The sequence below is a fragment of the Bufo gargarizans genome, chromosome 3 (assembly GCF_014858855.1).
Source record: "Bufo gargarizans isolate SCDJY-AF-19 chromosome 3, ASM1485885v1, whole genome shotgun sequence".
NCBI lineage: Eukaryota > Metazoa > Chordata > Amphibia > Anura > Bufonidae > Bufo > Bufo gargarizans.
Genome location: NC_058082.1, coordinates 398,884,042 through 398,909,059, shown reverse-complemented (window position 1 = coordinate 398,909,059; position 25,018 = coordinate 398,884,042). Strand labels below are relative to the sequence as shown.

General features: G+C 44.0%; 1 protein-coding gene across 2 annotated transcripts in view; it reads right to left on the bottom strand.

Moving 5' to 3' along the window:
* Positions 1-8,632: 8,632 nt before the first annotated feature.
* The window catches only part of USP49 (ubiquitin specific peptidase 49), a 120,167-nt gene continuing 103,781 nt past the window's right edge, over positions 8,633-25,018 (bottom strand). The window contains exons 5-6 of one of the 2 annotated variants that reach the window (XM_044288296.1): positions 12,090-12,292; positions 8,633-11,957 (exon numbers count right to left, since the gene is read on the bottom strand). In XM_044288296.1, the coding sequence (XP_044144231.1) occupies positions 11,737-11,957; positions 12,090-12,292 (424 nt within the window). In that variant the 3' untranslated portion in view covers positions 8,633-11,736. Of the gene's footprint in view, positions 11,958-12,089; positions 12,293-17,618; positions 17,729-25,018 lie in introns of those variants that run through there. The other variant, XM_044288297.1, reaches the window with a different exon arrangement.

Genomic DNA, 25,018 nt, shown 5'->3' with positions numbered 1-25,018 from the left:
CAGATATAGATGGGGATTCCCCTTTAGTCTGACATTCCAGCTGAATTCTCGCTCCCATACGGTGCGTACACCGTCGGAAGGTCTGGATGCGCTACAGCGGGCCGGAGTACAATGTGACCTATCATGCCCGCCGAATATCACACCGCTACCACAGAGGCCGGCAAGAATTTGGACCACGGTCACACCAGTCTCCTCCGGATCGGGCAGACCGAGGCCCTCTTAACTTCTATATGTCCTTCCTATACCCAGCTTAACGCTGAGGTCACTTGAGCCTCTCGGATCCTGCCTCATGTTTGTCTGTTGACATGTGTTCAGATGAGGCAAGTTAGTCTTTATGACTTTTATATAGGGTCCCGGCGATGTGGACTTTCATGCTGACCCTCACCCTGAGTCTATGTGGAGGGATGATGCTAGCCAAAGTTTGGCTGACTCTCTTTCCACATCTACCAACCAAACAGGTTGTAAGTTCTGGGCCTCACAGCCCTTTTTGTTATACTATGTTGTTTTTTACCCTTTTTTTTGATGTTCTACATTTTGAGGCAATGCACATGTGTCTGAACTTGATAGATGTGGTAACCCAGATAGTCGGGTGGGCTGTGTATTTTGATTCAGATGATGTCTGGCACGTTCGGGTTTTCCAGATCCCTCTCTAAATTTTTAAGATGTATAACATCCTAACTCATAATGTGAGGGGATTTAATTCCCCTAGGAAGAGGAAAACTGCCTTTTCTTCATACCTCAGGCACGCGCCGGACGTCATCTGTTTGCAGGAGACCCATTTCTCACACGCCTCTCACCCCAGGTACCTTCACCCTCAATACACCAGATTTTATTCCTCCACCTTCATTTCTAAAAGTAGAGGTGTGCTCATCCTTCTGAGAAACTCCTTCCCCATAACTATTACCCACACAAATATTGATCCGGAGGGCAGATTTGTAATTTTGGTGGGGACATACAGAGAGGAATCTCTGTGTTTAGTTAGTTCTTACGCCCCCAATGATAGGCCCATCTCGTTCCTCGAGGACGTAAGTAGAATAATTGAATCTCTCTCCTGTCAAAAAATAATTTGGTGCGGAGACTTTAATATGACCCTCCACCCTACACTGGACCGTTCAGCTCCGCAACCTATCCCACGCTCTAAAATTCTGACCGGCAGGATAAGCCAACTCCTACAATCCCTCTCTTTAGCTGATACATGGAGAGAACATAATGGCTCTCAAAGGGGCTACACATATTACTCCCCTGCACACCGGGTTTATTCCCGTATTGATTTGATTCTGGCGTCTACTTCCGGTCTCCCTAACCTATCTTATTCAAGACATATTGTTTCCCCCTGGTCAGATCATGATATGGTTTTATCAGCATTCTCACTATCTCATCAAAACTCCACTAGACCGTTATGGAGACTAAATGAATCCACCATAACGCAGCCCAAAATACTCGCCCAATTGCAAGAGGACATCTCGCACTTCTTTGCCGATAATGCTACTCCTGATACGGACCCTATGATTCTATGGCTTACGCATAAAGCTTTTGTTAGGGGGAAACTGATAGGTATTGCGTCCAAACGCAAGAGAGAACGCACCCAGACCCAAACTAACCTTGAGTTTAAGCTGAATAGGCTTGTATGGGCTCATCAGAGAAACCCATCTCTCTATCTCCTGAAAGCCATTAAGGATGTGAAACATCAACTAAACATGATACTTACTAATAACACAGAAAAGGCTCTCCGCTGGACAGGTTCCTTTTATTATAGGTATGCTAATAAGCCAGACAAACTACTTGCTAGTCAACTTAAAGCGAGACAAAAGACCAACCAAGTTTTTCGGATTAGCACCCGGCCAGATCACGTCACGTCTCACCCAGACGTTATCTATAAAACCTTTCACAAGTACTATGAACAACTTTATACTCCGCCAAGGGGGGTTCCTGATTCTCAGATTGAGGATTTCATTTCGTCAATTAGATTACCTACACTAACCCCAGAATCACAATCTGAACTGTGTAAGCCAATTTCAACGGACGAGGTGACATATGCTATTAAGTCCCTTAAATTGGGAAAAGCCCCAGGCCCCGATGGGTACACAGCCCTCTACTATAAAAAATTAGCCCCAATTCTTACCCCCCACATTACTAACATCTGCAACCAGCTGATGCAGGGATCCACACCCCCTGAGGAATTCCTCAATGCTACCATCACGGTCATCCCCAAGCCTAATAAGGACCCCTTGCTTACATCTAATTACAGACCTATCTCTCTCCTGAATGTTGACAGCAAACTTTTCACCTCCATACTAGCAAATAGACTCAATCGGTTCATTCCAGACCTCATCCATAAAGATCAGGTCGGATTCATCCCTGGCAGGGAGGCCCCGGATAATATTAGGAAAATAATGAACATTATACATTCATCACACAAACAGAAGACCCCGCTTGCCCTCCTGGCGCTGGATATAGAAAAAGCCTTTGATACAGTTTCCTGGTCATACCTATATAAGGTCCTCACAATAATGGGCGTTAAAGGTCCCTTTCTTATGGCTATCCAAGCCCTTTATTCCAACCCGAAAGCCACTCTTAAACTCCCGACTACTCTAGCATGCCCGGTCCGTATTGGGAGGGGAACACGTCAAGGGTGCCCACTCTCTCCAGCACTATTTGCCCTGGCCATTGAGCCCCTAGCGGCCCGTATCAGAGCCCACAATGACATCACAGGTCTCTCTATAGGGGCCACTGAACACAAACTGAGCCTATTCGCTGATGACTTATTGTTATCAATTACTAACCCTATTATTTCTTTCCCGTCCCTATTAAAGCTCCTGGATTCTTTCTCCAAGGCCTCAGGGCTAACAATTAACCATACCAAATCAGAACTAATGCTTTGTAACACACCAGAAATAACAAAAACGTTACTTTTACAAAAATTTTCCTTCCAGTACAGGCCTCGACACATCTCCTACCTGGGGGTCTCGATATCTAGTACCCTGGAGAACACGTACAAGATTAATTACCTGCCTATGTATCGTAGAATACGCCAGGATCTACTATCATGGCAGAAACTCCCAGTATCGTGGGTGGGAAGAATTAACATAATTAGGATGGTGGTACTTCCGAGATTATTGTATTTATTTAGAGCCCTCCCAGTACCAGTTCCATTACGGGACTTGAGATCCCTTCAAGGAGATGTGCTTAGGTTTATATGGGCGAATAAACGTCCTCGCATCTCCAAAGCAATTATGTGCAGGCACAAGTCGGTTGGGGGATTATCACTCCCAGACTTTGTAAAATACTACAAAGCGGCTAGACTAGCCCAATTGTTTTTAACTCATCTGGATCCGAAGCTACATCCCTTGTGGATTGAAATGGAGGAATCCAGTTTCTCCCCCTACTCCTGGAGGGCTCTGATCTGGAATGAAGGCACTATTCCGCATTCTATAAAATCTTCCTCACTACTGTCACATTACTCACTACTTATGTGGAGATCTGTTCGGTTTAAGAATAATCTTCAGTCCAGACCCTCCCCTCTAGTCTACCTGATAGGAAACCCGCATTTCTCCCCAGGTCTTCAAGGTCGAGACTTCTCATGGTGGTTAAATCATCAATTATGCTCGTTTCACAAGTTACTATCTAGAGGTAAATTGTTAACTATCGACAACTTCAAAGAGGTCCACTCCCCTCCAGCAGGGGAATATCTGCGTATGACTCAAGTGTTCTCCTTCCTGAAGTCCCTACAAACATCAGATGGGAACATATCGTTTTCCCCATTTGAAAGATCCATTACCTATTCCTTATATAGACAGGGATTGCTTTCCCGTATTTATGGTTTGCTATGTTGTGTACCTGAGGATGTCAAATTGCCATATATGAGAGCCTGGGAGGAGGACATGCAGCAAGAATACTCGTTCCCCAAATGGTTTCAGAGATCTCAAACTCTCACAAAAGGTTCCTGGCAGGTCACATTGGCCGAAACCTCAATTAAAATCTTGCACAGAACCTATATGGTCCCTACTAGACTCCATCGTATCTACCCGGAGGTATCTCCCTATTGTTTTAGAGGTTGCGGGGATGAGGGCTCTATGCTCCACATTTGGTGGACTTGCCCGACTGTGAGACGGCTATGGGTCCAAACAACTTCATTATTGTCCACAGTGTTACAATGTAGTTTTCCTATGACGCTTCCCTTGTGTCTACTTGGTGACAAACCACACTGGTTGACATTTGCTAGGTTTAAACTTTCACAGCACATTTTGATGGCCGCCAGGATCCACATAGCCTTTAAATGGCGTACCGATACTCTTTGCTTCCAAATGGTTCTTGACAGAATTAATAAAATCCTACAAGGTGAAAAATTATCAGCCATACGTACCGACACATTCTGCAACTTTGAAAAGGTTTGGGAGCCCTGGCTGTCCTCCTCCTATGCCTCAGATATGCGCTATAGTATTTCGCTGTAACTTTAATACTGATGTCCACTAATTATGCGGCTCCTCTCCGATTATATACTGCTCTCACCTGGGTTTGACGGAACTTCATCTATTATGAATAAGCAGATATTTGGACAAGTGTGTATGTGCCTTAATTGCCTATTTTATTTTCTGTATTCCCTTTGAAGTATTTTGTTTTGTAAGCTTTCTCGCTTACTTTCTCTCAAAAACCAAATAAATGATTTTTGAAACTAAAGGGGTTGTCCGAGATATGAAGAAGAGAAAATAAATAAATAAAGCACCGTAAGGGCTCATGCACACGACTGTGCCTTTTTTTTTGCGGTCCGCAAAAACTGGATGCCACCCGTGTGCCTTCCGCAATGGGTCTGGGTCTTTTGCGGACCCATTGAAATGAATGGTTCCGTATACGGAACCAAAATACGGCCCGTATACAAAACGCAAAAAAAAAAAAGTTTGTGTGCATGAGCACTAACTAAGCTAAGCAAGTTTTAGGCAAAAAATAATTTCCTCATTTCCCTGGTTCTCATCGATCTCTAGCCATCCCCCTGCTCTGCTAAGGGAGTGAATAAGTCTGCCCTGAGTGACATGTCTGCCTGCTAGGATACTCAGCAGCATGTTGTATGTGTAGGACTACAAGTCCCAGCTGTACAATGACACTGCTGATACACACAGGATCCCCCCCCCCCCCCACCTGTTCTTGTGCAATGCTCTGCATAACTCCTCTAGTCTGTCAGCTCCTATGCCCAGCATTTGTCTCATCACTGCCTGCAGCTACTCAGTAAAGAGTCACGGCTGAGGATGGGGAAAACACTCAGCCGTTCGATGCCAGAAGATGTAAACCACTGCTCGGCCAGAACGAGAGAATTAGGGAGCAGGTCACCTCCTACCACATCCCTAATCCGTCCCTAACTCCTAGCTGCATGGGCCGACCTTGAAGGTAGGAGGGCCCATGCTCAGGAACCTCGGATCCCTACTCACCCTCCGACCGGTCCCTGAACTAGGAGTGAAGGGTAAGACGACCTGTTCCTTCTGGACACGGAGGAACAGGAGTCTCACTGGCCAAGCTGCAGGAAAAAGGGGAACAGAAACAGGCCTATGGATATGGCAAGGTGCTGCACTAGTTCCAGCCACCTGCCACAGCCTTGCTGACTGGATCCGTGTGCAGGCAAGCTGAAGTCCACAACAATACAAATAGAACTCAGCACACACACATCCACACACAGGAACCCAGATCCATAGCTGCACAGAATAATAAAGGAAAACATAAACTGAACATCACACAAACTTAAACTTATGACCACAAGGGTGGCCCCCACTGGCAGGTGGAATATACAGGAGGCTGCTCCAGCTAACCATGGCTGAAGTAACCCTCAGACACATGCTAAACACTGAGGCTTTATAGGCCCAAGTAGCCACACCCAGAGAAGGGAATTAACCCTTCACACACATGGCAAGGGAAGACGGCCACTTAAAGGGGAATACACACATAAACAAACACTTCACCTGTTGCCGCGGGCAACGGCATGTGTGGCAATCATGTCCTGGGGATCAGCCATAGAGCTGAGACACTGCCATCACATGCAATACAACACCACACGTTGCCACGGGCAACCAAGTGAAGGAAAGTGTCACACAACATACCATAGGCCGTGACATAAAGCCTTCAGCTCTGAGTCTGTGCTGCTTAAGGGGTTACAGAGGCAGTGCAGCATGGTGGGGCCAGCACAGTGACATCTCGTGTACAGACACATATATGATCTCTCAGGCTTGTGCACGAATCATCAGAGCAGGGAGACAAGCTGACATCCCAGGTCATGTGACCCTCAGTGAAATCTGAGGAAGCAGCAACTGGATTTCTTCTTAGTGCAGGAGCGCACGGCGTCATTGGTTTCTATGACGCCGTGCGCTACTTCACAAAGAAGAAGACCAGGCCGGTATCACACAGACAGTGTTCCACGGACATGTGAATCCAGCCTAAGGCAAAATAAACATGACAGTTCATAAATCAGTAGCTGTAACTTAGTATGTCACAACAAAATCTTCCATGAGAGGCCGACTCAGACACTTAGAGAACTGAATTGTAGAAAAGGATTATGCAACCTTTTTAATGTTCCAAAATAAGAAATATTTTTATTATAGAAATGCAGATGCAATATGCATTTTGAATATAAAATATTGATGGTAGTGTCCTTTTAAGGCCTGGACATTAAGCCATCTCCTCTCCTGACATGTCTGTGCGTGTTACTACTTGCAGTACCCATGCAATAACAACTCTGCCGCATATTTTCTGATGACTCCACATTGTGCCGTCTATTATTCCTTCTAGAGCAGGGTTTCTCAACTCCGATCCTTGGGACCCACCTACCAGTCATGCCTTCAGGATTTCCTTAGTATGGAGCAGGTGATATTAGTGTCCATGCATCAGGACTTACCACAGGTATTAATTCTGTGGGATATTCTTAAATCCTGTCTGGTAGGTGGGTCCCAAGGACCGGAGTTTAGAAGCCCTGTTGTAGAGGTTTATAAATTATTTGCAAACTGTATGCAAGAAAGATTGATTTGGGTGTTACCAGTGTGTGTGTGTGGAAGGGGGGGGGGGGGGCACACTGCCTCAGACAAACTGTGCAGGGACAAAACCCCAACAAACCCCTTGCAGAATTGTACCTTCATCTACAGTACAAAATAAATACACAGAACACAATGGACTGAAAAATAAAATGCTATAAAAGAGATACATATTAGTACAAAAAAAAAATGTCAACCAATCTGATCAGACTTAATATTTATTAACCTTTTAGGTCTTGGGTCAATATTGTTCACAATAAAAAAAAATGAATAAAATTTTGTGCCAGCACGTAGGTGACCTGGTTTTGGACAGTCTCCTGAGTTTGTCAGGTGAAGAGAGCAGCAACAGAAAGATACCACTCCCTTGTAGTACTACCAAGTAAAAAGGGGAATAAAGTAAAAAGACACCATAGATCAACCATCATCAAAAAGTGTAAGAAAGAAAACAGTTGATGGCTGGTCCTCCAAACGCTTGACATAGCATATCTCTATAAAAAAAAAAAACGAAAAAAAAAAAACGACGAGTCCAGTGACAGACAAGAGATTTTCGACTTCAAATCTACCATCTTGAGGAAGGAAACTACTAATTCCAAGTACATTGTCCTAAGAACAAGAATATTTTTGTAGGTCACATCAGACAAGAAGTTGTAGTTATTAGTATTGTGGCATTGAGGTGAAAGACGTTCAAATAAGGCCACTCTTTGAATTCCCAAAAAAGAAAAAAATATAAACAAACATACACCAGTAATATTAATATATAAAAAAAAAAAATTCAAACTTTCTGGAAAACACATCATTCAGTAAAGTTATTATGGTTCAACGTTATTTCCCAAAGCAATGAGGAACCACTGGGCAAAACTGTATTCGAGACACTACCCAAAATGAATGAATATTTCATAGCTATGCAAATATGTCCAAACTTAATGCAAAGAGAGCAGCTTTACAATTTTAATTTTCGTTTGGACTGTCCAGCAAGGGGAAAACCCCTTTAAAGTGAACATGTTATCAGGTTAATTCTGTGGGACCTCACATCATCCTACTCAACTGACAGGTCTCTCCTTATATACAAACAGACAATCAAGCAGAGCAAGGAGGGGAGAAGTCAGACAGCGGTTCTCTGTGTTTTATAAAGGTTCCCTTTCATGCCTACAGCATACTATTTGTTTCTTTTAACTTTTTTAATGGAGAAGAACATTTCAATGTGGTATTTTATTAAAGTGTAACTGCCATTTCACTACCAAAAATGAAATTCCTAACATATGTGATGCTGAAAGGAAGAAATTCATGAAGCTGCATTTTTCAGCTAATTTTACCATTCTGATGTCTGTATTCAACCTTAGCAACCCTATTTATCTGTGCCTTTATTTCAGCATCTTCCCAAGATGGCCTCTGCAACACTTCCTGTTATGATGTTTGCCATGTCCTTGAGGCCATCCTGTATTTCCCTCACTTCCCATAACCCCCTTCTCTCCTCACGTGAACTAGCAGGACCAATCAGAATGCAGATAACTTCCCCCACTGCCCAAGAGCAGTGTGTATCCTCTCACATACAGCTAACCAGAGACAAGCCCTGAAGGGGGGAGTGGGGACTGCTTTAGCTGCTCATATCTCCGGTTTGGTACCAGCTAGAAATATTTTCTCTGTATTGTTTGAAAGCTGACATGCCAAGCTTTCAGATAATACCAGAATGACAGCAATATGTTCAGGACATGGGAAGATATTACTGATAGAAATCGGGATGTTGTGAATGAGGTTGAAAGCGAAAATAAGAGCAGATTTTACCCGCAATTATTCCGGACTGTTGCTTGGAGTTCAGCTTTCAAAGAAGACCAGTTGCATGTTTCTAACTGCTACCATTCAGCAAATTTCAGCATCTAAAGCAGCACTCCCCCTTCCACTTTCTGCCCGAGCCCAGGCACTGAGGGCTGTGCTCCTCCTCCCAGTGCTCTCCCCTCATGTTTATAACAGAGGAGGAGACGGCCTGCACATGACAAGGCTGTGAGAAGAGGGCTGCAGAATAGGAAAGTAGCATGCACTTCTGGGAATTATCAGGTAAAACTGAAAATGGTTAAATTTTAAAGCACAAAAGCATTTATACAGCAGGGTGCACTATACCATTAGGGTATAAAAAAAAGAAAAAAAAAAAGAAAACGGCGGTTAAAAATGTAAAAAAAAGAAAAAAATTGCCGTACTTTACAAGTTTTAACATCACATTGTAGATCAAGGATCAGCACCCTTCGGCACTCCAGCTGTTCTGAAACTACAACTCCCAGAATCCTCCTTTCACTTCCATGGGAGTTACAAGAACAGCCAAGAAAGTTTGCATGCTGGGAGTGGTGGTTTTACAGTAGCTGGAGTGCCGAAGGTTGCAGATCCCTGCTGTAGATAATCAGCAAAGTTATCTACCTTTCTGAGCTCCAGCAGCACAGATACACGTGATGGATACTCCTGCTAATGACAGTAAGGGCTTGTTTACACAGCTGATATTTCACTCTGATTTGGCAGCATATTCATTGCTTCATGCACACTACCATAAGTATTTTGCAGTCTGCAAAATATGGATGTCGTCCGTGTTGCATCCGTTTTTGTTGTTTTTTTAGGACCTAATGACGTCAATGGATCCGTGGTCTGCTTTTTATAGACATGTATAGGACATGTTCTATCTTTTTGTGCAACAGACATATGGATGCAGAAAGCACAGGTACGATCCGTGTGCTTTCCACATCCGTATGTCCATTCCACAACAGATAGAACATGTCCTATTCTTCGCTGCAAAAACCAGACCATATCCCTATTGGTCCTACCCCCCCCCCCCCCTCAAAAACAAACAAACAAACAAAAAAACAAACGGATGAAACATAGATGTCATCTGCTATTTGTGGCAAAATGTGTAAGAACCTTCTCAGACTTGTTACACGCAGGCCTCTTCAGCACTCAGTAGAACTATGAAGACAGACTCTCCTCAGCTACAGCTTTGCCAAGAAGACTCAAACTGGATGAACAGTTACTGTTACTATGTTACTCTTTAAAGTAGAACATCCCTGTCCCTACACAATATTAGATAGAAATAAACTGAAATGACAGTAACACTTTAAAAGTTCTCTCTCATCCCCAGTGCTGGATTCACAGCAAAACCATACAATACTGCTCTATTTTGTCCACTATACTGCTGCTTCTGTGGGTGCTGTGTGTGAAAGACATCACTAAAAATTAGAAACAGAGGCAAATGAGAAACAGAGCCTGCAGAAGAGAGGACTGGTGAAAAATGGCACATACAACTTGTATAAAGCCCAAATATAGTGTTATTCCTCATGTACACACATACTGTCACATGCAGTAGACTTGATGCAGAAACTTCAGCAACTGTCCTACTCATCTGAATATTTATAAAAATCCATGCACTTGTGGCCAAAACACCCAAATTACATGAATGGAATTTTCAGTCACACAAATTTGTGCAACAAATCTACAGTATGCGAGTATACACTTAGGCTACTTTCACATCTGTGTTTTTTACTGGATCCATCAGGGGTTTAGCAAAAACGCATCTGGTATATAACTATCTGCATCCGTTCAGAACGGATCCGGTTGTATTATATCCCAAATGAACAAGACAGCTCCAGCACTTAATCCATTGTAAGTCAATGGGCGCCAGATCAGTTTTTCTTCATGTCCGAAAAAAACTGATCAATCACCATTGACTTACACTGTATTTCATGACAGATCCATCTTCATTAGTATCCCATGAGGCACTTGACAATGAATGGATTCAAACTAGACTGTTTTCCTCCGCTTTTGAGATCCTATGACTGATCTCAATAGCGGAAAGGAAATCGCTGATGTGAAAGTAGCCTTACGCTCAAATGCTGTAGTGTACAGCTTAGATGGCTGTGCTGCTGGAGATCTGCAAATCATCTACACTGAAAAATTAAAGCTTACAGGGATTACTGGGGGTGTACTTTAAAGCTATTGGAGACTATTCAGGATCATGTGCATCAAAGTCACCAAACTTACATTCTCAATTTCAGAATTTTACGTCTAATTTGCGTTTTTCAGATAAGATCAGTGTATATTTTATTTTGCTAATCTAATTTAAAATTGAGCTGGGAACATACTTTAAAATCTTGAGACAGACATACCGGTGTAAAAAAAAAAAAGGAAAAATATAAATAAAATAAAAATGGCCTCATAATGCCGACATGGACTACACACCTGTTTGCCATGATGAAACAAACCCTTCCTTTTGTAGTCATACACTTTTGCTGAAAATAAACCAGATTTAACAGATCATTCAGGTTCCACCTTTTGAAGAATCAACCTCCCACTGAATAACAGAAGACAGCACTGGATGTGATTTACGATGTCATTGAAAGGCGAATGTACTATCTTTTGCACTGATGACTGAAGCTGCACTCCCTCTTCTGCATCTTCTACAGATGAAGTAATCGAAAACAAGGCATAACCACGTTTAATGCTAGATCTTGGTATTAAACTAGGTCAATGAATATCTGGAAAGATGTACTTCCCTTACACAGACACACATAGGAGATCCCGTGCCATTTGCTGGGTTCCCATTATAAGGGCAGATTGGTCACATTGCCAGTCTTCTGTTGCTACTCTGACAAAATGAATAAAAAACACAGCTAAGAATCAGTCTAAAGATTTAAAAGCATCCCATTGGCCAAAAAAAGAACCCAAAACAAACGGAAATGCGCCAGTGCTAGTGGTGTCAGGGTACAGTTATCCGCCTGCCAGGCTCCTGGGGGCTGGATGGAGCTTGAGGTGATAAGAGAAGACCAGGAATCCTTGGATCATTCTGTGTGTTGTTGCTTTGCACACCATTCTGTGGATTACTCCGTTGAGTGTAGAAAAGTATGTAGGCCTGTGTCCTGCACACTTCCTCGACAGAGCACATGTTCAGTTTGGAATCATTGCAATGGACCCAAAATCCTGGAAGGAAAAAAATAAATAAAAAATATACATAAATATACACAAAACTTGCTGGGGAAAATTGGGAAAATAAATAAATATATATATATATATATATATATATATATATATATATTAAAAAAAAGTGCTCACCGCCCTCTGTGTTGTAGCAGTATGCAGTGTAGTGTCCGGAACCAAACCCTTTACCATGATGCATTACTACTGCAGAAAGGTCATACAGATATGTCCCTGGATCAGAGGGAGACAATGAACCCCTACAGTATGGTTCCATGTTCAACACTTGGTCAAAGAACACATGGACTCCAATTTTCTCACGGTGATTACGGCCAGACCACCTGTGTAATGGAGAACAAGTGTATACCATTACTGAACACATGAAGGATATAAAAAAAATAACCTATTAAGGCTACTTTCACACTTGCGTTCGGGGCTCCGCTTGCGAGTTCCGTTCAAAGGCTCTCACAAGCGGCCCCGAACGGATCCGTACTGCCCCAATGCTGAGTGGATAAGGATCCGCTCAGAATGCATCAGTCTGGCAGCGTTTGGCCTCCGTTCCGCTCAAACGCCGTCTGGCCGTGCGGATCCGTTCAGACTTACAATGGAAGTCAATGGGGACGGATCCATCTGTCCTGGCTCCGCTTTGACACGTTAGAAACCGTTCACGTTTCTGCGCATGCCCAGTAACTTTCTGTCCCTCCCCCTCATCGTCGGCCATTTTGGATCATCGACTTGGTGAGACTGGTAAGTATATGAAGTTTTGTCTGTTTGTCTATCTTTCTTTTTTTACTATCTATCCATCCATCCCCCCCCTCTCTCTCTCTCTATTTCTAGGGTGGGGGGGGCTGCTGGCACTTGGGAAGGGGTGTGTGCGTCTGGAACAGTGGGAGCCGCTGGCACTGGTGGTGTGGGCTGCCTTTATGGGGGGCTTCTGGCACTGGGGGGGCGTGTGTGGCTGGAACTGTGGTTGCTGCTGGCACTGCGGGGGTGTTTGTGGCTGGAACTGTGCGGTGCTTCTGGCACTGCGGGGGTGTTTGTGGCTAGAACTTTGTTTGCTGCTGGCACTGCGAGGGTGTTTGTGGCTGGAACTGTACGGTTTGCTGGCATTGCAGGGGTGTTTGTGGCTGGAAATGAGCGGTGCTTCTGGAACTGCAGGTTTTTTTGTGGCTGGAACTGTGCGGTGCTTCTGGAACTGCAGGGGTTTTTGTGGCTGGAACTGTGCGGTGCTTCTGGCACTGCGGGGGTGTTTGTGGCTGGAACTGTGGGGGCTGCTGAGGTCACTGTGGGAAAGTTGTTTGGAACTGGGGGGCCTGATGTCATTGTGGGGGGCTGCTTGCACTATGCGCACTTGGAGGGATTATGGCTCCTGTCGGATTAATTTTTTAAATCATTTTATTATTAGGGTCGATCCAAAAAAAAATAATATAATAATTGAAAGAGACATCTGCGGTGGGCAAGCAGAGATCTATATTTTAAAAAGTATGTATAAAAAAAAAAAAAAAAATTGTTGATATATGAGGAAATAGTGCTCTACAAGTTCCTTTAACGTTATCTGCATTTTGTCTGGTATTCTGTTGCGTACAGATGTCAAAGAAGACATCCGCCATAGACTGGAGTAACCCACCCAGAAGGCGCCGCCGTATCCAGTGGCCGGTAAGTATAAAATCAACACTTGGAAGTTTTTACTGTTTGATTCGTTGCATTAATCAGTATGTTCTCTTATTATAGATTTCTTCTTCATCATCTGCGGAGGGCTCTCCCGAAGTGGGCGGCGCTGCCGGGGCCAGCTCACCTGCCGCATCACCAGCATCCAGGGTAGGTGGACCAAGCCCGGACCAGGGCTATCAAGAAGTAAGTATATGAATATATAGATTTCGTAAAAAATTTTTTATTTAAGTACAGTCTTCTAAAAATGTTTTATTTGTATTAGCAATCTGCACCTAGAGCCGCCAGCGAGGATCCCCCAGTCGCCTCCAGAGTCCGCGGGAATGAGCGTGGCGGTCGTAGACGTGTAAGTATTGAATTTAGTAGTTTTAATTAGCATTTTGTATTAGGATTTACATTAAATTTTGTATTTCCTTTTTTTCAGGGTTCAGTAGGCTCCACCAGGGAAGATGAGGAGTTCGGGGTTCCGAGCATAGATAACCTGCTCCTCATCCAACTGGTGGAGGCGCGTCCAGCATTATGGGACCACTCCGACCATCGCCGCACCCAGCGGCTCTGGAGGGACATCTCTGCTGAAATTTTTGAGACCTGGGGGGGATCTAGATGCGACGGCTCAGGAGAAATATGGTAAGTAAAACAATATGTATTTTAATACATTAAAATATTGTTCTTTTCCTTTCATCATGCTGATTTTAGTTTTTATTGTTTTTTTCGATAGTCAAACTGGTTATAACGCGTTGGCGATCTATCCAGGACCGCTTCAGGAGGGATTACAACAAGGAGGGTCAGGCCCCGAGTGGCTCCGGAGGAACCTCAGGGACCACCTACATCCATACGGCGGCCCTGGGGTTCCTACGAAAGGCAATGGCACCAAAAAGGTAAATATTTATAACAACTGTTTAAAAAATACATTGTAAAGGGGCTGTCTGAGACAGGGTAGCGTTTGGCTCCCCTGGTTTGGCCAGCCCCCCACAGTCAGAGGGACAACTGTTCTCTCCGTCTGACTGTAAGGGGCTGTCTGAGACAGTGGAGCGTTTGGCTCCCCTGTTTTGGCCAGCCCCCTATGGTATACGGTAGACATAGCATAGAACAGTGTTTCCCAACCAGTGTGCCTCCAGCTGTTGCAAAACTACAACTCCCAGCATGCCCGCACAGCCAAAGGCTGTTCAGGCATGCTGGGAGTTGTAGTTTTGCAACAGCTGGAGGCACACTGGTTGGGAAACACTGGCATAGAACATGGATGTTTTATTTAAAGAACAATTCCTAACTTTCCTTTTTTTTTTTTTTCTACAGAAGTGCCAGCAGCACTCGGGAGCCTGACCAACCTCCTGAGGCGGAACCGGAACAGATCGCCAGCGCCAGCCCTCCTGTCCCTCATGCATCGGCTCAGGATAATCCGGGTCCCCTACCGGGTCCCTCCACTCAACAGAGGCTCTTAGGTTTCCGTCAAAATTTGAGAGCCCTGGTGAGCGGGCAGAGATCCGGTAGGCCAAGTCGAGCCGATTATGCGAACGTTGTAGAGGTCGTTTCCGACGCTCTAGAAGGTTTTGCCCAACATCAGATGGAGTTTGGTGCTGACTTGATTCGCCGCTGGGAGGGGGCGGAGTCGACGTATCAACGCAGCCCAAACTACCATTATGGGCTAAGCATGATCGGTTTGATGGACTCAATGATGCCCGAGCAGTTGCATGAGTTTAAGATCATGCTAGAGAACGAGTCATGGGAAATCATGAAAACCTGACCATCAATAATGAGCTAAATTTTGGCTCTTTATTGATCGTAGACCCTATGATTGGCACATGAACAAGCAAATGCTTGTTCATTGTTCAATCTTGTGCCCTTTCATATGAGCCCTTGTGGGAGTCACGGTCCGTCAGCATCATCAGGAATTCATTAATAAATTGTGATTTTAACGTTTAATGATTTCCCGATGACGCTAATATAACTAGTGTGATTACCACAAGGGACACGCAAGGGACATACAGTTTTTAAAGGGGTATTCACACAGACAATGGGGGGATTTCACTTGAATATGCCCCCATTGTCTGATAGGTGTGGGTAACATTGGCACCTATATTGAGAACGGAGCGGGGAGCACTGTAGCTGTAGGACACATTTCCCATGGTATGTCCACCACCAAGCGCTAATCCCCGACTCTCCCATAGAAATGAATGGAAGGCGGCAGCACAGTGCGACCTCATCTACTTTCTTGGCTTCGTTCTCAATATATGTGAGGGTACCAGCCGTGGGACCCGCACCTATAAGACAATGTAGGTATATCTTAAAGTGGTATGCCCCCATTGTATGAGATGAGAAAACCCCTTTAAGGCCTCTTGCACATGACTGTATGCCACAAGAGACATACGGTCCGTGAGCGGGCCATATGTCCCGTAGTGGCATTGATCGTGCGCACGAGAGTACACAGCATCATAGTGTACAATCATCCTGTGCAAGTTGAGCTGCCCGCGGGGATATAGTCTTGCACTAATAGATCATATGAGTGCGGGACAATAGCCCAGTTTGCGGCACAACATGGTCAGCATCATGATGCTCTGTACTCCTGTACCCACGATCAATGACGATCAGGAACATATGGCCCGCTAACGAACACTATACATCTTTAAGTGCATGTAGTCGTGTACAAGAGTCCGAAAGGTGTGGTCCATTATCAAAGTCGGACCAGCTTTGGAACTTCAACAAGATGGCCCTGGAGAAATATAGGAGCATTACAACCCTACAGATCTGAATACATGAAGATGGAACCTAGAGATGCTTTTCCTTCCAAAACGGATCCGCTAAACGGATGACAAAACGGAAACCAACGTGACAAACGGATCCGTAATACAGACGGATCCATCTGAATGGCTTCCGTTTGGCTCCGTTTAGTCAGTTTATTGACGGATCCGTTTGAAATGCCCTTCAAACGGATCCGTGAAACGCTAGTGTGAAAGTAGCCTAATACGCAAAACTATTGTGTGTCACAGGCTGCACAATCCTTATTGATGGGAATTCTACAAATTAGAAGGGCTGCAGGAAAGGGAAAGGAAAAAAAATAGTATGTCTATCGGTTATATGGGGAGTATTCAAAGGGGTTATCCGGGAGTTTATATTAATGACCTATCCTCTGGACACTCACCGATCAGCTGTTAGAAGAGGCTGACGCTCAATGAGCGCTGCGGGCTCTTCTTAGGCCATGTGACCTCACATCAGTCACATGGACTAGCTGCAGCTCAGCCCCATTCAAGTGCTGAAATGCAATAAGGTTCAGATAGATCTTTTTTTGTATTTGTTTTTGGAGGAGGATTTTCCAGAAGAGTGAAGTAGTTCCGATTTTGAACCCACTGATTACCAGTTGAATACATTGAAGGAAAATCTATTTTAAGCTTCTTTCACACTAGCATTAGGTCTGTCAGGCAGGCTGTTCCAGCAGGAGAACAGCCTGCCTAATCCATACTAACGCTTGCACTCGTACTGCGGCCTCATCTCCTGCCTCTCCCCATTATAGTAATCGTGGCCTGGCTTCTGGCAACACACATGTGAAAGCATTAGTACAAGCCTAATGTTGGTGTGAAAGAAGCCTTACACATCTGTGTGAACCTATCCTAAGAGTGCGTAAAAATTATGTCAGCATTTTTTTCAGGACACTGCCCAACCTGTTTGGCAAAGAGGTCTTCCAGGTACCAGTACCAGAGGTCGCTGGGGAGCTCGCTGTGGTCGGTGCTGTGTCAGTATTTTTATAGCTTTTCTTTTAATCATCCAGCAGTGCATGTATTTTACTCTTGTATAAGACCACTGATTGTTTTGACCTGGATCTCACATTGCCACTTGTGTGCCATTATCAACCACCATCCCACACTTACCCCTTAGTCCAAACCCTGCATAATCTTGCCAGGTACTTTCTCCATAATTGTCCAGATTATTGTTGTGGCCATCATTCTGTGCAGATCGGTGTGTTAAAAAAAAAAAAAAAAAAACAACAACACATCGCTGTTTGGATAGTCCAATTTCTAGCCATTTTCATACTCTACCATCAACAGTGCCCTTGTAGTTTTTTTTTTGTGTGCTTAAGTTGGAGGTTGAATATATCCTGTTATGTGAACTGCTGAGTCCTATGTGTTGTTAAAAAAACAATAATAATAATAATAATAATAATAATAATTAAAATAAAAATTGGACCCAGCAATATTAAAGGGCATCTGTCAGCAGATTTGTACCTCTGACCCTGGCTGACCGGTTACATGTGCACTTGGCAGCTGAAGGCATCTGTGTCCCATGTTCATATGTGCCCGCATTGCTGAGAAAAATTATGTTTTAATATATGCAAATGAGCCTCTAGGAGCAACGGCGGTGTTGCTGTTACACCTAGAGGCTCCGATTTCTCTGAAACTGCTATGCCTTCTGCACTTTGGTTGACAAGGTATGGTATGATGACATTTTTCATTGCCGGTTCCTGTCAAAGTGCAGAGGGTGCAGCAATTGCATAGGAACTGGAGCCTCTAGGTATAACAGCAACACACCCGTTGCTCCTAGAGGCTCATTTGCATATATTACAATTTAATTTTTCTGTGCAATGTGGCCAAATATGAAGCACACATGCAACAGGACAGCCAGTTTCATAGGTAAAAATCTGCTGACAGATGCCCTTTAACCACCTCAGCTCCCCTAGCTTAAACACCCTTAATGATCAGACCACTTTTTACAGTTCTGCACTACACTACTTTCACAGTTTATTGCTCGGTCATGTAACTTACCACCCAAATGAATTTTACCTCCTTTTCTTCTCACTAATAGAGCTTTCATTTGGTGGTATTTCATTGCTGCTGACATTTTTACTTTTTCTGTTATTAATCGAAATTTTTTCAAAAAATGACATTTTTCACTTTCAGTTGTAAAATAAAAAAAATAAAAATAAATACATTTCTATACACATTTTTCTCTAAATTTATTGTTCTACATGTCTTTGATAAAAAAAACAAAAACAAAAAAAAAGTTTGGGTAAAAGTTATAGCGTTTACAAACTATGGTACAAAAATGTAAATTTCCGCTTTTTGAAACATGAGCACCTGTCATGTTTCCTGAGGTTCTACAATGCCCAGACAGTAGAAAAACCCCACAAATGACCCCATTTCAGAAAGTAGACACCCTAAGGTATTCGCTGATGGGCATGGTGAGTTCATAGAACTTTTTATTTTTTGTCACAAGTTAGCAGAAAATGATATATATTTTTTTTTCCTTACAAAGTCTCATATTCCACTAACTTGTGACAAAAAATAAAAACTTCCATGAACTCACTATGCCCATCACGAAATACCTTGGGGTGTCTTTCCAAAATGGGGTCACTTGTGGGGTAGTTACACTGCCCTGGCATTTTAGGGGCCCTAATGCGTGAGAAGTAGTTTGAAATCAAAATGGGTAAAAAAATGCCCTGTGAAATCCTAAAGGTGCTCTTTAGAATTTGGGCCCCTTTGCCAGCCTAGGCTGCAAAAAAGTGTCACACATGTGGTATCGCCGTACTCAGGAGAAGTTGGGCAATGTGTTTTGGAGTGTCTTTTTACACATGCCCATGCCCTGTGAAATCCTAAAGGTGCTCTTTGAAATGTGAGCCCCTTTGCCCACCTAAGCTGCAAAAAAGTGTCACACATGTGGTATCGCCGTACTCTGAAGAAGTAGGGAAATGTGTTTTGGGGTGTATTTTAACATATACCCATGCTGGGTGAGAGAAATATCTCTCTAAAAGTCATCTTTTCCCATTTTTTTTTATACAAAAGTTGTCATTATAGTGAGCTATTTCTCTCACCCAGCATGGGCATATGTAAAAAGACACCCCAAAACACATTGCCCTACTTCTCCTGAGTACGGCGATACCACATGTGTGACACTTTTTTGCAGTCTAGATGCACAAAGGGGCCCAAATTCCTTTTAGGGGGGCATTTTTTAGATATTTGGATCCCAGACTTCTTCTCACTCTTTAGGGCCCCTAAAATGCCAGGGCAGTATAAGTACCCCACATGTGACCCCATTTTGGAAAGAAGACACCCCAAGGTATTCAATGAGGGGCATGGCGAGTTCATAGAAGATTTTTTTTTTGGGCACAAGTTAGCGGAAATAGATTTTTTTTTGTTTTTTCTCACAAAGTCTCCCTTTCCGCTAACTTGGGACAAAAAGTTCAATCTTTCATGGACCCCAATATACCTTGGGGTGTCTTCTTTCTGAAATGGGGTCACATGTGGGGTATTTATACTGCCCTGGCATTTTAGGGGCCCTAAAGCGTGAGAAGTCGAATATAAATGTCTAAAAAAAAAAATACGCATTTGGATTCCGTGAGGGGTATGGTGAGTTCATGTGAGATTATAATGAAAAAAAATAAAAATTTTAAAAAAATATCAATTTCCGCTAACTTGTGCCCAAAAAATGTCTGAATGGATCCTTACAGGGGGGTGATCAATGACAGGGGGGTGATCAGGGAGTCTATATGGGGTGATCACCACCCTGTAATTGATCACCCCCCTGTAAGGCTCCATTCAGACGTCTGTATGTGTTTTTCGGATCCGCGGTGTCCGTGTTTTGCGGATCCACAAAACACATACGGACGTCTGAATGGAGCCTTACAGGGGGGTGATTACCCCATATAGACTCCCTGATCACCCCCGTCATTGATCACCCCCCTGTAAGGCTCCATTTAGAGGTCCGTATGTGCAAAACACATACGGACGTCTGAATGGAGCCTTACAGGGAGGTGATCAATGACAGAGGAGTGATCAGGGAGTCTATATGGGGTGATCACCCCCCTGCAAGGCTCCATTTAGACGTCCGTATGTCTTTTGCGGATCCGATCCATGGATCCGTAAAACACATACGGACGTCTGAATGGAGCCTTACAGGGAGTCTATATGATCAATGATAGGGGGGTGATCAGGGAGTCTATATGGGGTGATCAGGGGTTAATAAGTGACGGGGGGGGGGGGGTGTAGTGTAGTGTTGTGCTACTTATTACAGAGCTGCCTGTGTCCTCTGGTGGTCGATCCAAGCAAAAAGGACCACCAGAGGACCAGGTAGCAGGTATATTAGACGCTGTTGTCAAAACAGTGTCTAATATATCTGTTAGGGGTTAAAAAAAATTGCATCTTTAGCCTGCCAGCGAATGATCGCCGCTGGCAGGCTGTAGATCCACTCGCTTACCTGCAGTTCCTGTGAACACGCGTTCACAGGAAGTCTCGTGTCTCGCCATACGACGCATAGATGCGTGACTCTGCCTGAAACAGCCGCCTCCGGACCGCAATCCTGCGTTAGGCGGTTAATACAATCATCAACACTGATGACTTTACCCGTCCTACATGCCTACTGACTGCAAATATGCAATCCTGTGACAAAATAGTTATTTTTTTATAATGTAAATTTGTATTGTCTAAAGATATATATATATATATATATATATATATATATATATATATATATATATATATATATAATTTTTTTTTTTAACTAGAGCGTTACCAAGTCTCTACCAGGGAACATGAGAAGGAATACATGTCTTACATGGATGACTATCTGATCCAACCAGTGGAGGCTGGACCACCATTGTGGGCCCACACCAAACACAGACATGCTGACCATATAGCAACCTGACGACTCTGGGGGGGGGGGGGGGTGCATCACTCTGATACCCTCCTGGGAGGACCTTGAATGGGAGAAGGAGTAGTGTTGTAAGTATTCTTTCATTGCAGAAATTGTATTTCTTGGTTGTTGTATTTTTGGTAGTTGCACATGGGTATCCATAAATTTTGACTGTATTAATTTTCTTTGTTTAATGAAGGAGAGTGTGTTCTACAACGGTGGTGGTCAATGAGGGACTACTTCAAGAAGGACTTCAATGAGCAACAATGTGGCTTCACTGCCTCACTGCCTCTTCCAGGCAGACATTGTTACTAAGGAGCCCTGGAATTCCTGCGACGGCCACTGGCAGTGAGGCAGTAAGTGTATACTTGTGGGGGTGTTTCTGCAAACTACAGAATCAGGGCAATAAATATTTAGTTTTGTTGGCTGTTAAACCTTGCTTTATTACCGGAAAAAAGGATTCAAATGGAAATTTTGCCCCAAAAAAAATGGGTGTTTCGGCACCGTTTTTATTTAAAATTTTTAACGCTGTTCATCCGAGGGGTTTGGTCAAATGTTATTTTTATAGGGCAGATTCTTACGGACGGGGCGATACCCAATGTGTCTACATTTTAAAGTTTATTTCGATTTTACACTATATCATCATTTTAGGAACCCCCAAAAATTATTTTAGCATCTCTACAGCCTGGGAGCTACAGTTTATTTTTTTTATAGTTTGGTGACTATCTAATGTAGGGGCTCATTTTTTGCGGGATTAGATTTTTTATTGGCACTAATTGGGGGTGCATATGACATTTTGATTGCTCGCCATTAAACTTTTTGTGCTGTTAGGTGACAAAAAAATAGCATTTTTTTTTTACCTTTTTTAACGCTGTTCATCGGGGGAAAGGGGGGTTGGTTAAATGTTATTTTTATAGAGAAGATTTTTACGGACATTGCAATGCCCAATATGTATGGCTCTCAGACTTTGAGGATGCCTGCTTAGTGTCTCCAAACTGCGGCCCTCCAGATGTTGTAAAACTATAATTCCCACCATGCCCTGCTGATGGCTGTAGGTTGTCTGGGCATGCTGGGAGTTATAGTTTTACAACATCTGGAGGGCCACAGTTTGAGGATGCCTGCACTAAAAATAATATTTTTGGAGAAAAAAAAAATTGTCTCCGTGTCTGCAAAGTGTGAGAGCCATAGTTTTTTATGTTCTCTAGGGGACTGTTGGGTATTATAAAAATGTAGTACTCCATGGAAGTGTGATACTTCCTGAAACCTGAAGCAATCGATAACACAGAGGCCCGGATGATTGGGGCAAGTGTCACATTGAGTGGTGGTGTCCTTCCATATCCCCCTCTGGTGACACACTGCATCTTTTTTGGGTTCATCCCTTCTTTCCAGTATGGGGGACCACACCTGGAAAATGTTGGCCAGGGACGATCCGGGCGCCTCCAATTCCCGAGGTACTCCGGCCTGCTTTCTCCCGGTCTGAAAAAAAAAATCAAGTCTTTGAGGACTGCCTCATAGAATTGGAGGAATGTCCCTGTGCTGCCAGCGATCCGGGACAGCGCAAAAGAGTTGTACAAGGCAACATGTACCAAGTAGACCGCAACTTTTTTGTACTATGCCCGGGTTTTGCGCATGGCATTATATGGCTTGAGGACTTGATCAGAGAGATCAACTCCTCCCATATACCGATTGTAGTCGAAGATACAATTGGACTTGAGGACCGTTGCCACGGTACCTCGCACAGAGACGGGGGTGGTGCGGTTACCGTGGATTGTGGACAGCAACAGGTTTCCACTAGTAAGGGCACAAGTCTTACCCCTGGGGATAGTTACCTGGAGGGGGTGGGCAGGGAGGCCACGCTGATTTTTCCACGCGGTCCCACAAGCGAACGTGGATCTGGCGGCAAGGGACCTGAACAAGGGAATGCTAGTATAAAAGTTATCCACGTACAAGTGGTAACCCTTATCTAGCAGTGGGTACATAAGGTCCCACACGAGTTTCCCGCTTACACCCAGAGTGGGGGGACATTCTGGGGGTTGAATACGGGAATCTTGCCCCTCGTACACATGAAATTTCTAAGTGTACCCTGAGGTACTCTCACAAATTTTGTACAGCTTCACGCCATACCTCGCCCCCTGCTCAAATGTGAGCAGCCACAAGACATACACATATATGTCTGTCACCAGATGGTTGGGGGCCACACAGAAGAATATCAAGGGCTGCAGGTTGTGCACCACTGGTTTAGGAGATAGGTGCAGGTCTCACCGCTATAAGACAACAGAGGCATATACTAGCGATATGCCCACATTGTCTGAGATGAGACAACCCCTTTAATCTAAAAATGCATCTGTAAAGGATAACTTTCGTAATTTTTTATTTTTTGGGGGAGTATTGGATTGTGGCGATTAATATCACCTTGGTGGCCCTATTTCAACTTTTCACTGTGTATTCAATTCCCCCTTAATTCCACATTTGTGTTCCCTGTACTGCCTATTTTTACCTGTGCGGACAGAGCACGCAGGCTGCGTGCAAGGTCACATTCCTGACAGCCAGGGACTGTAAGTAAATGATTAAAGCCAGGTCCTCCCCAGCAGCTGATAACAGTGCCTGGGCCATGTGTACTTCTCCCTGTCCCTGCACTTGGCAGACGCTCCCTCACTCAGCAGAGCTGGAGTATGCAGAGTTGAAGCAGAGTTGAAGCAGGGAAGGGAGATCTGCCATCTGCTCAGTGTATACATGAAAGCAACATGTGATAAGAGGACCCCTTTGTGCCGCAGGAGCTTAACCCTTTAGGGGGGAGGGCTCTGGTTACTGACACTTTTGGGGGGCAATTGTTACTGGCTAGTGAGGGCAGGCGGGATTAGCCTCAGGGTGAAGGTAGTGGTGGCCATCTTAACTGAATAGGGAAATTGCAGTTTTATGCAGACTGGTTGCTAATAGCTGAATCTTATTAAATATGGGGTAAGTCATTCTAATAGTAACTGATTCTGGAATATCATGTTGTTATTAGTAACTACATATATGAAAATTGAAATTAGGGTCTAAATGTGACAGTTATCCTTTAATTAATATGCATAAAAAATGGGTGGAACTATTGACAAGATAAGGGTGCATTCACAGAAAGTGTCAATTTTGTGGACCACAAACAGCAAAACGCGATACACGTTGGGCAGCCAAAGAAAGGACACACACTATCTTTTGCAGCGTTAGCTTGCCTATACAGCCGATGCTTACTGTCAATATGAAGAACACTAACGCTGGGTTCAGACCTGAGCGTTCTGAAACGAGCGCTCTGTATGCGCGATTGTACGGGCGTTTACAATCGCGCATACAGAGACTGGCGTTCACACATTGTCGCGCGTTCCCGCACATAGAAATTCGGGAACGCGCGACAAACGCCCAAAAAAAAGCTCAAGCACTTGTTTGAGCGTCGGGCGTTTTACAGCGCGATCGTACGCGCTGTAAAACGCCCAGGTGAGAACCATTCCCATAGGGAATCATTGGTTCTTGCCTGTTGTGCGTTTTACAGCGCGTAGGAACGCGCTGTAAAACGCTCAGGTGTGAACCCAGCGTAAAGGCAGGGCTGCTGAATCAGCTAGATTTCCCTAAACACCAATGTGTGCATCCTCAGCTACCATTAACCACTTCACATCCGAGCCATTTCCCCTCTTCCTGATAGAGCCTAATTTTGCAAATCTGAAACTATGTGGTAATAACTTGGAACGCTTTTACTTATCCAGGCCATTCGGAGACTGTTTTCTTGTGACACATTGTGTTTAAAATTCGCA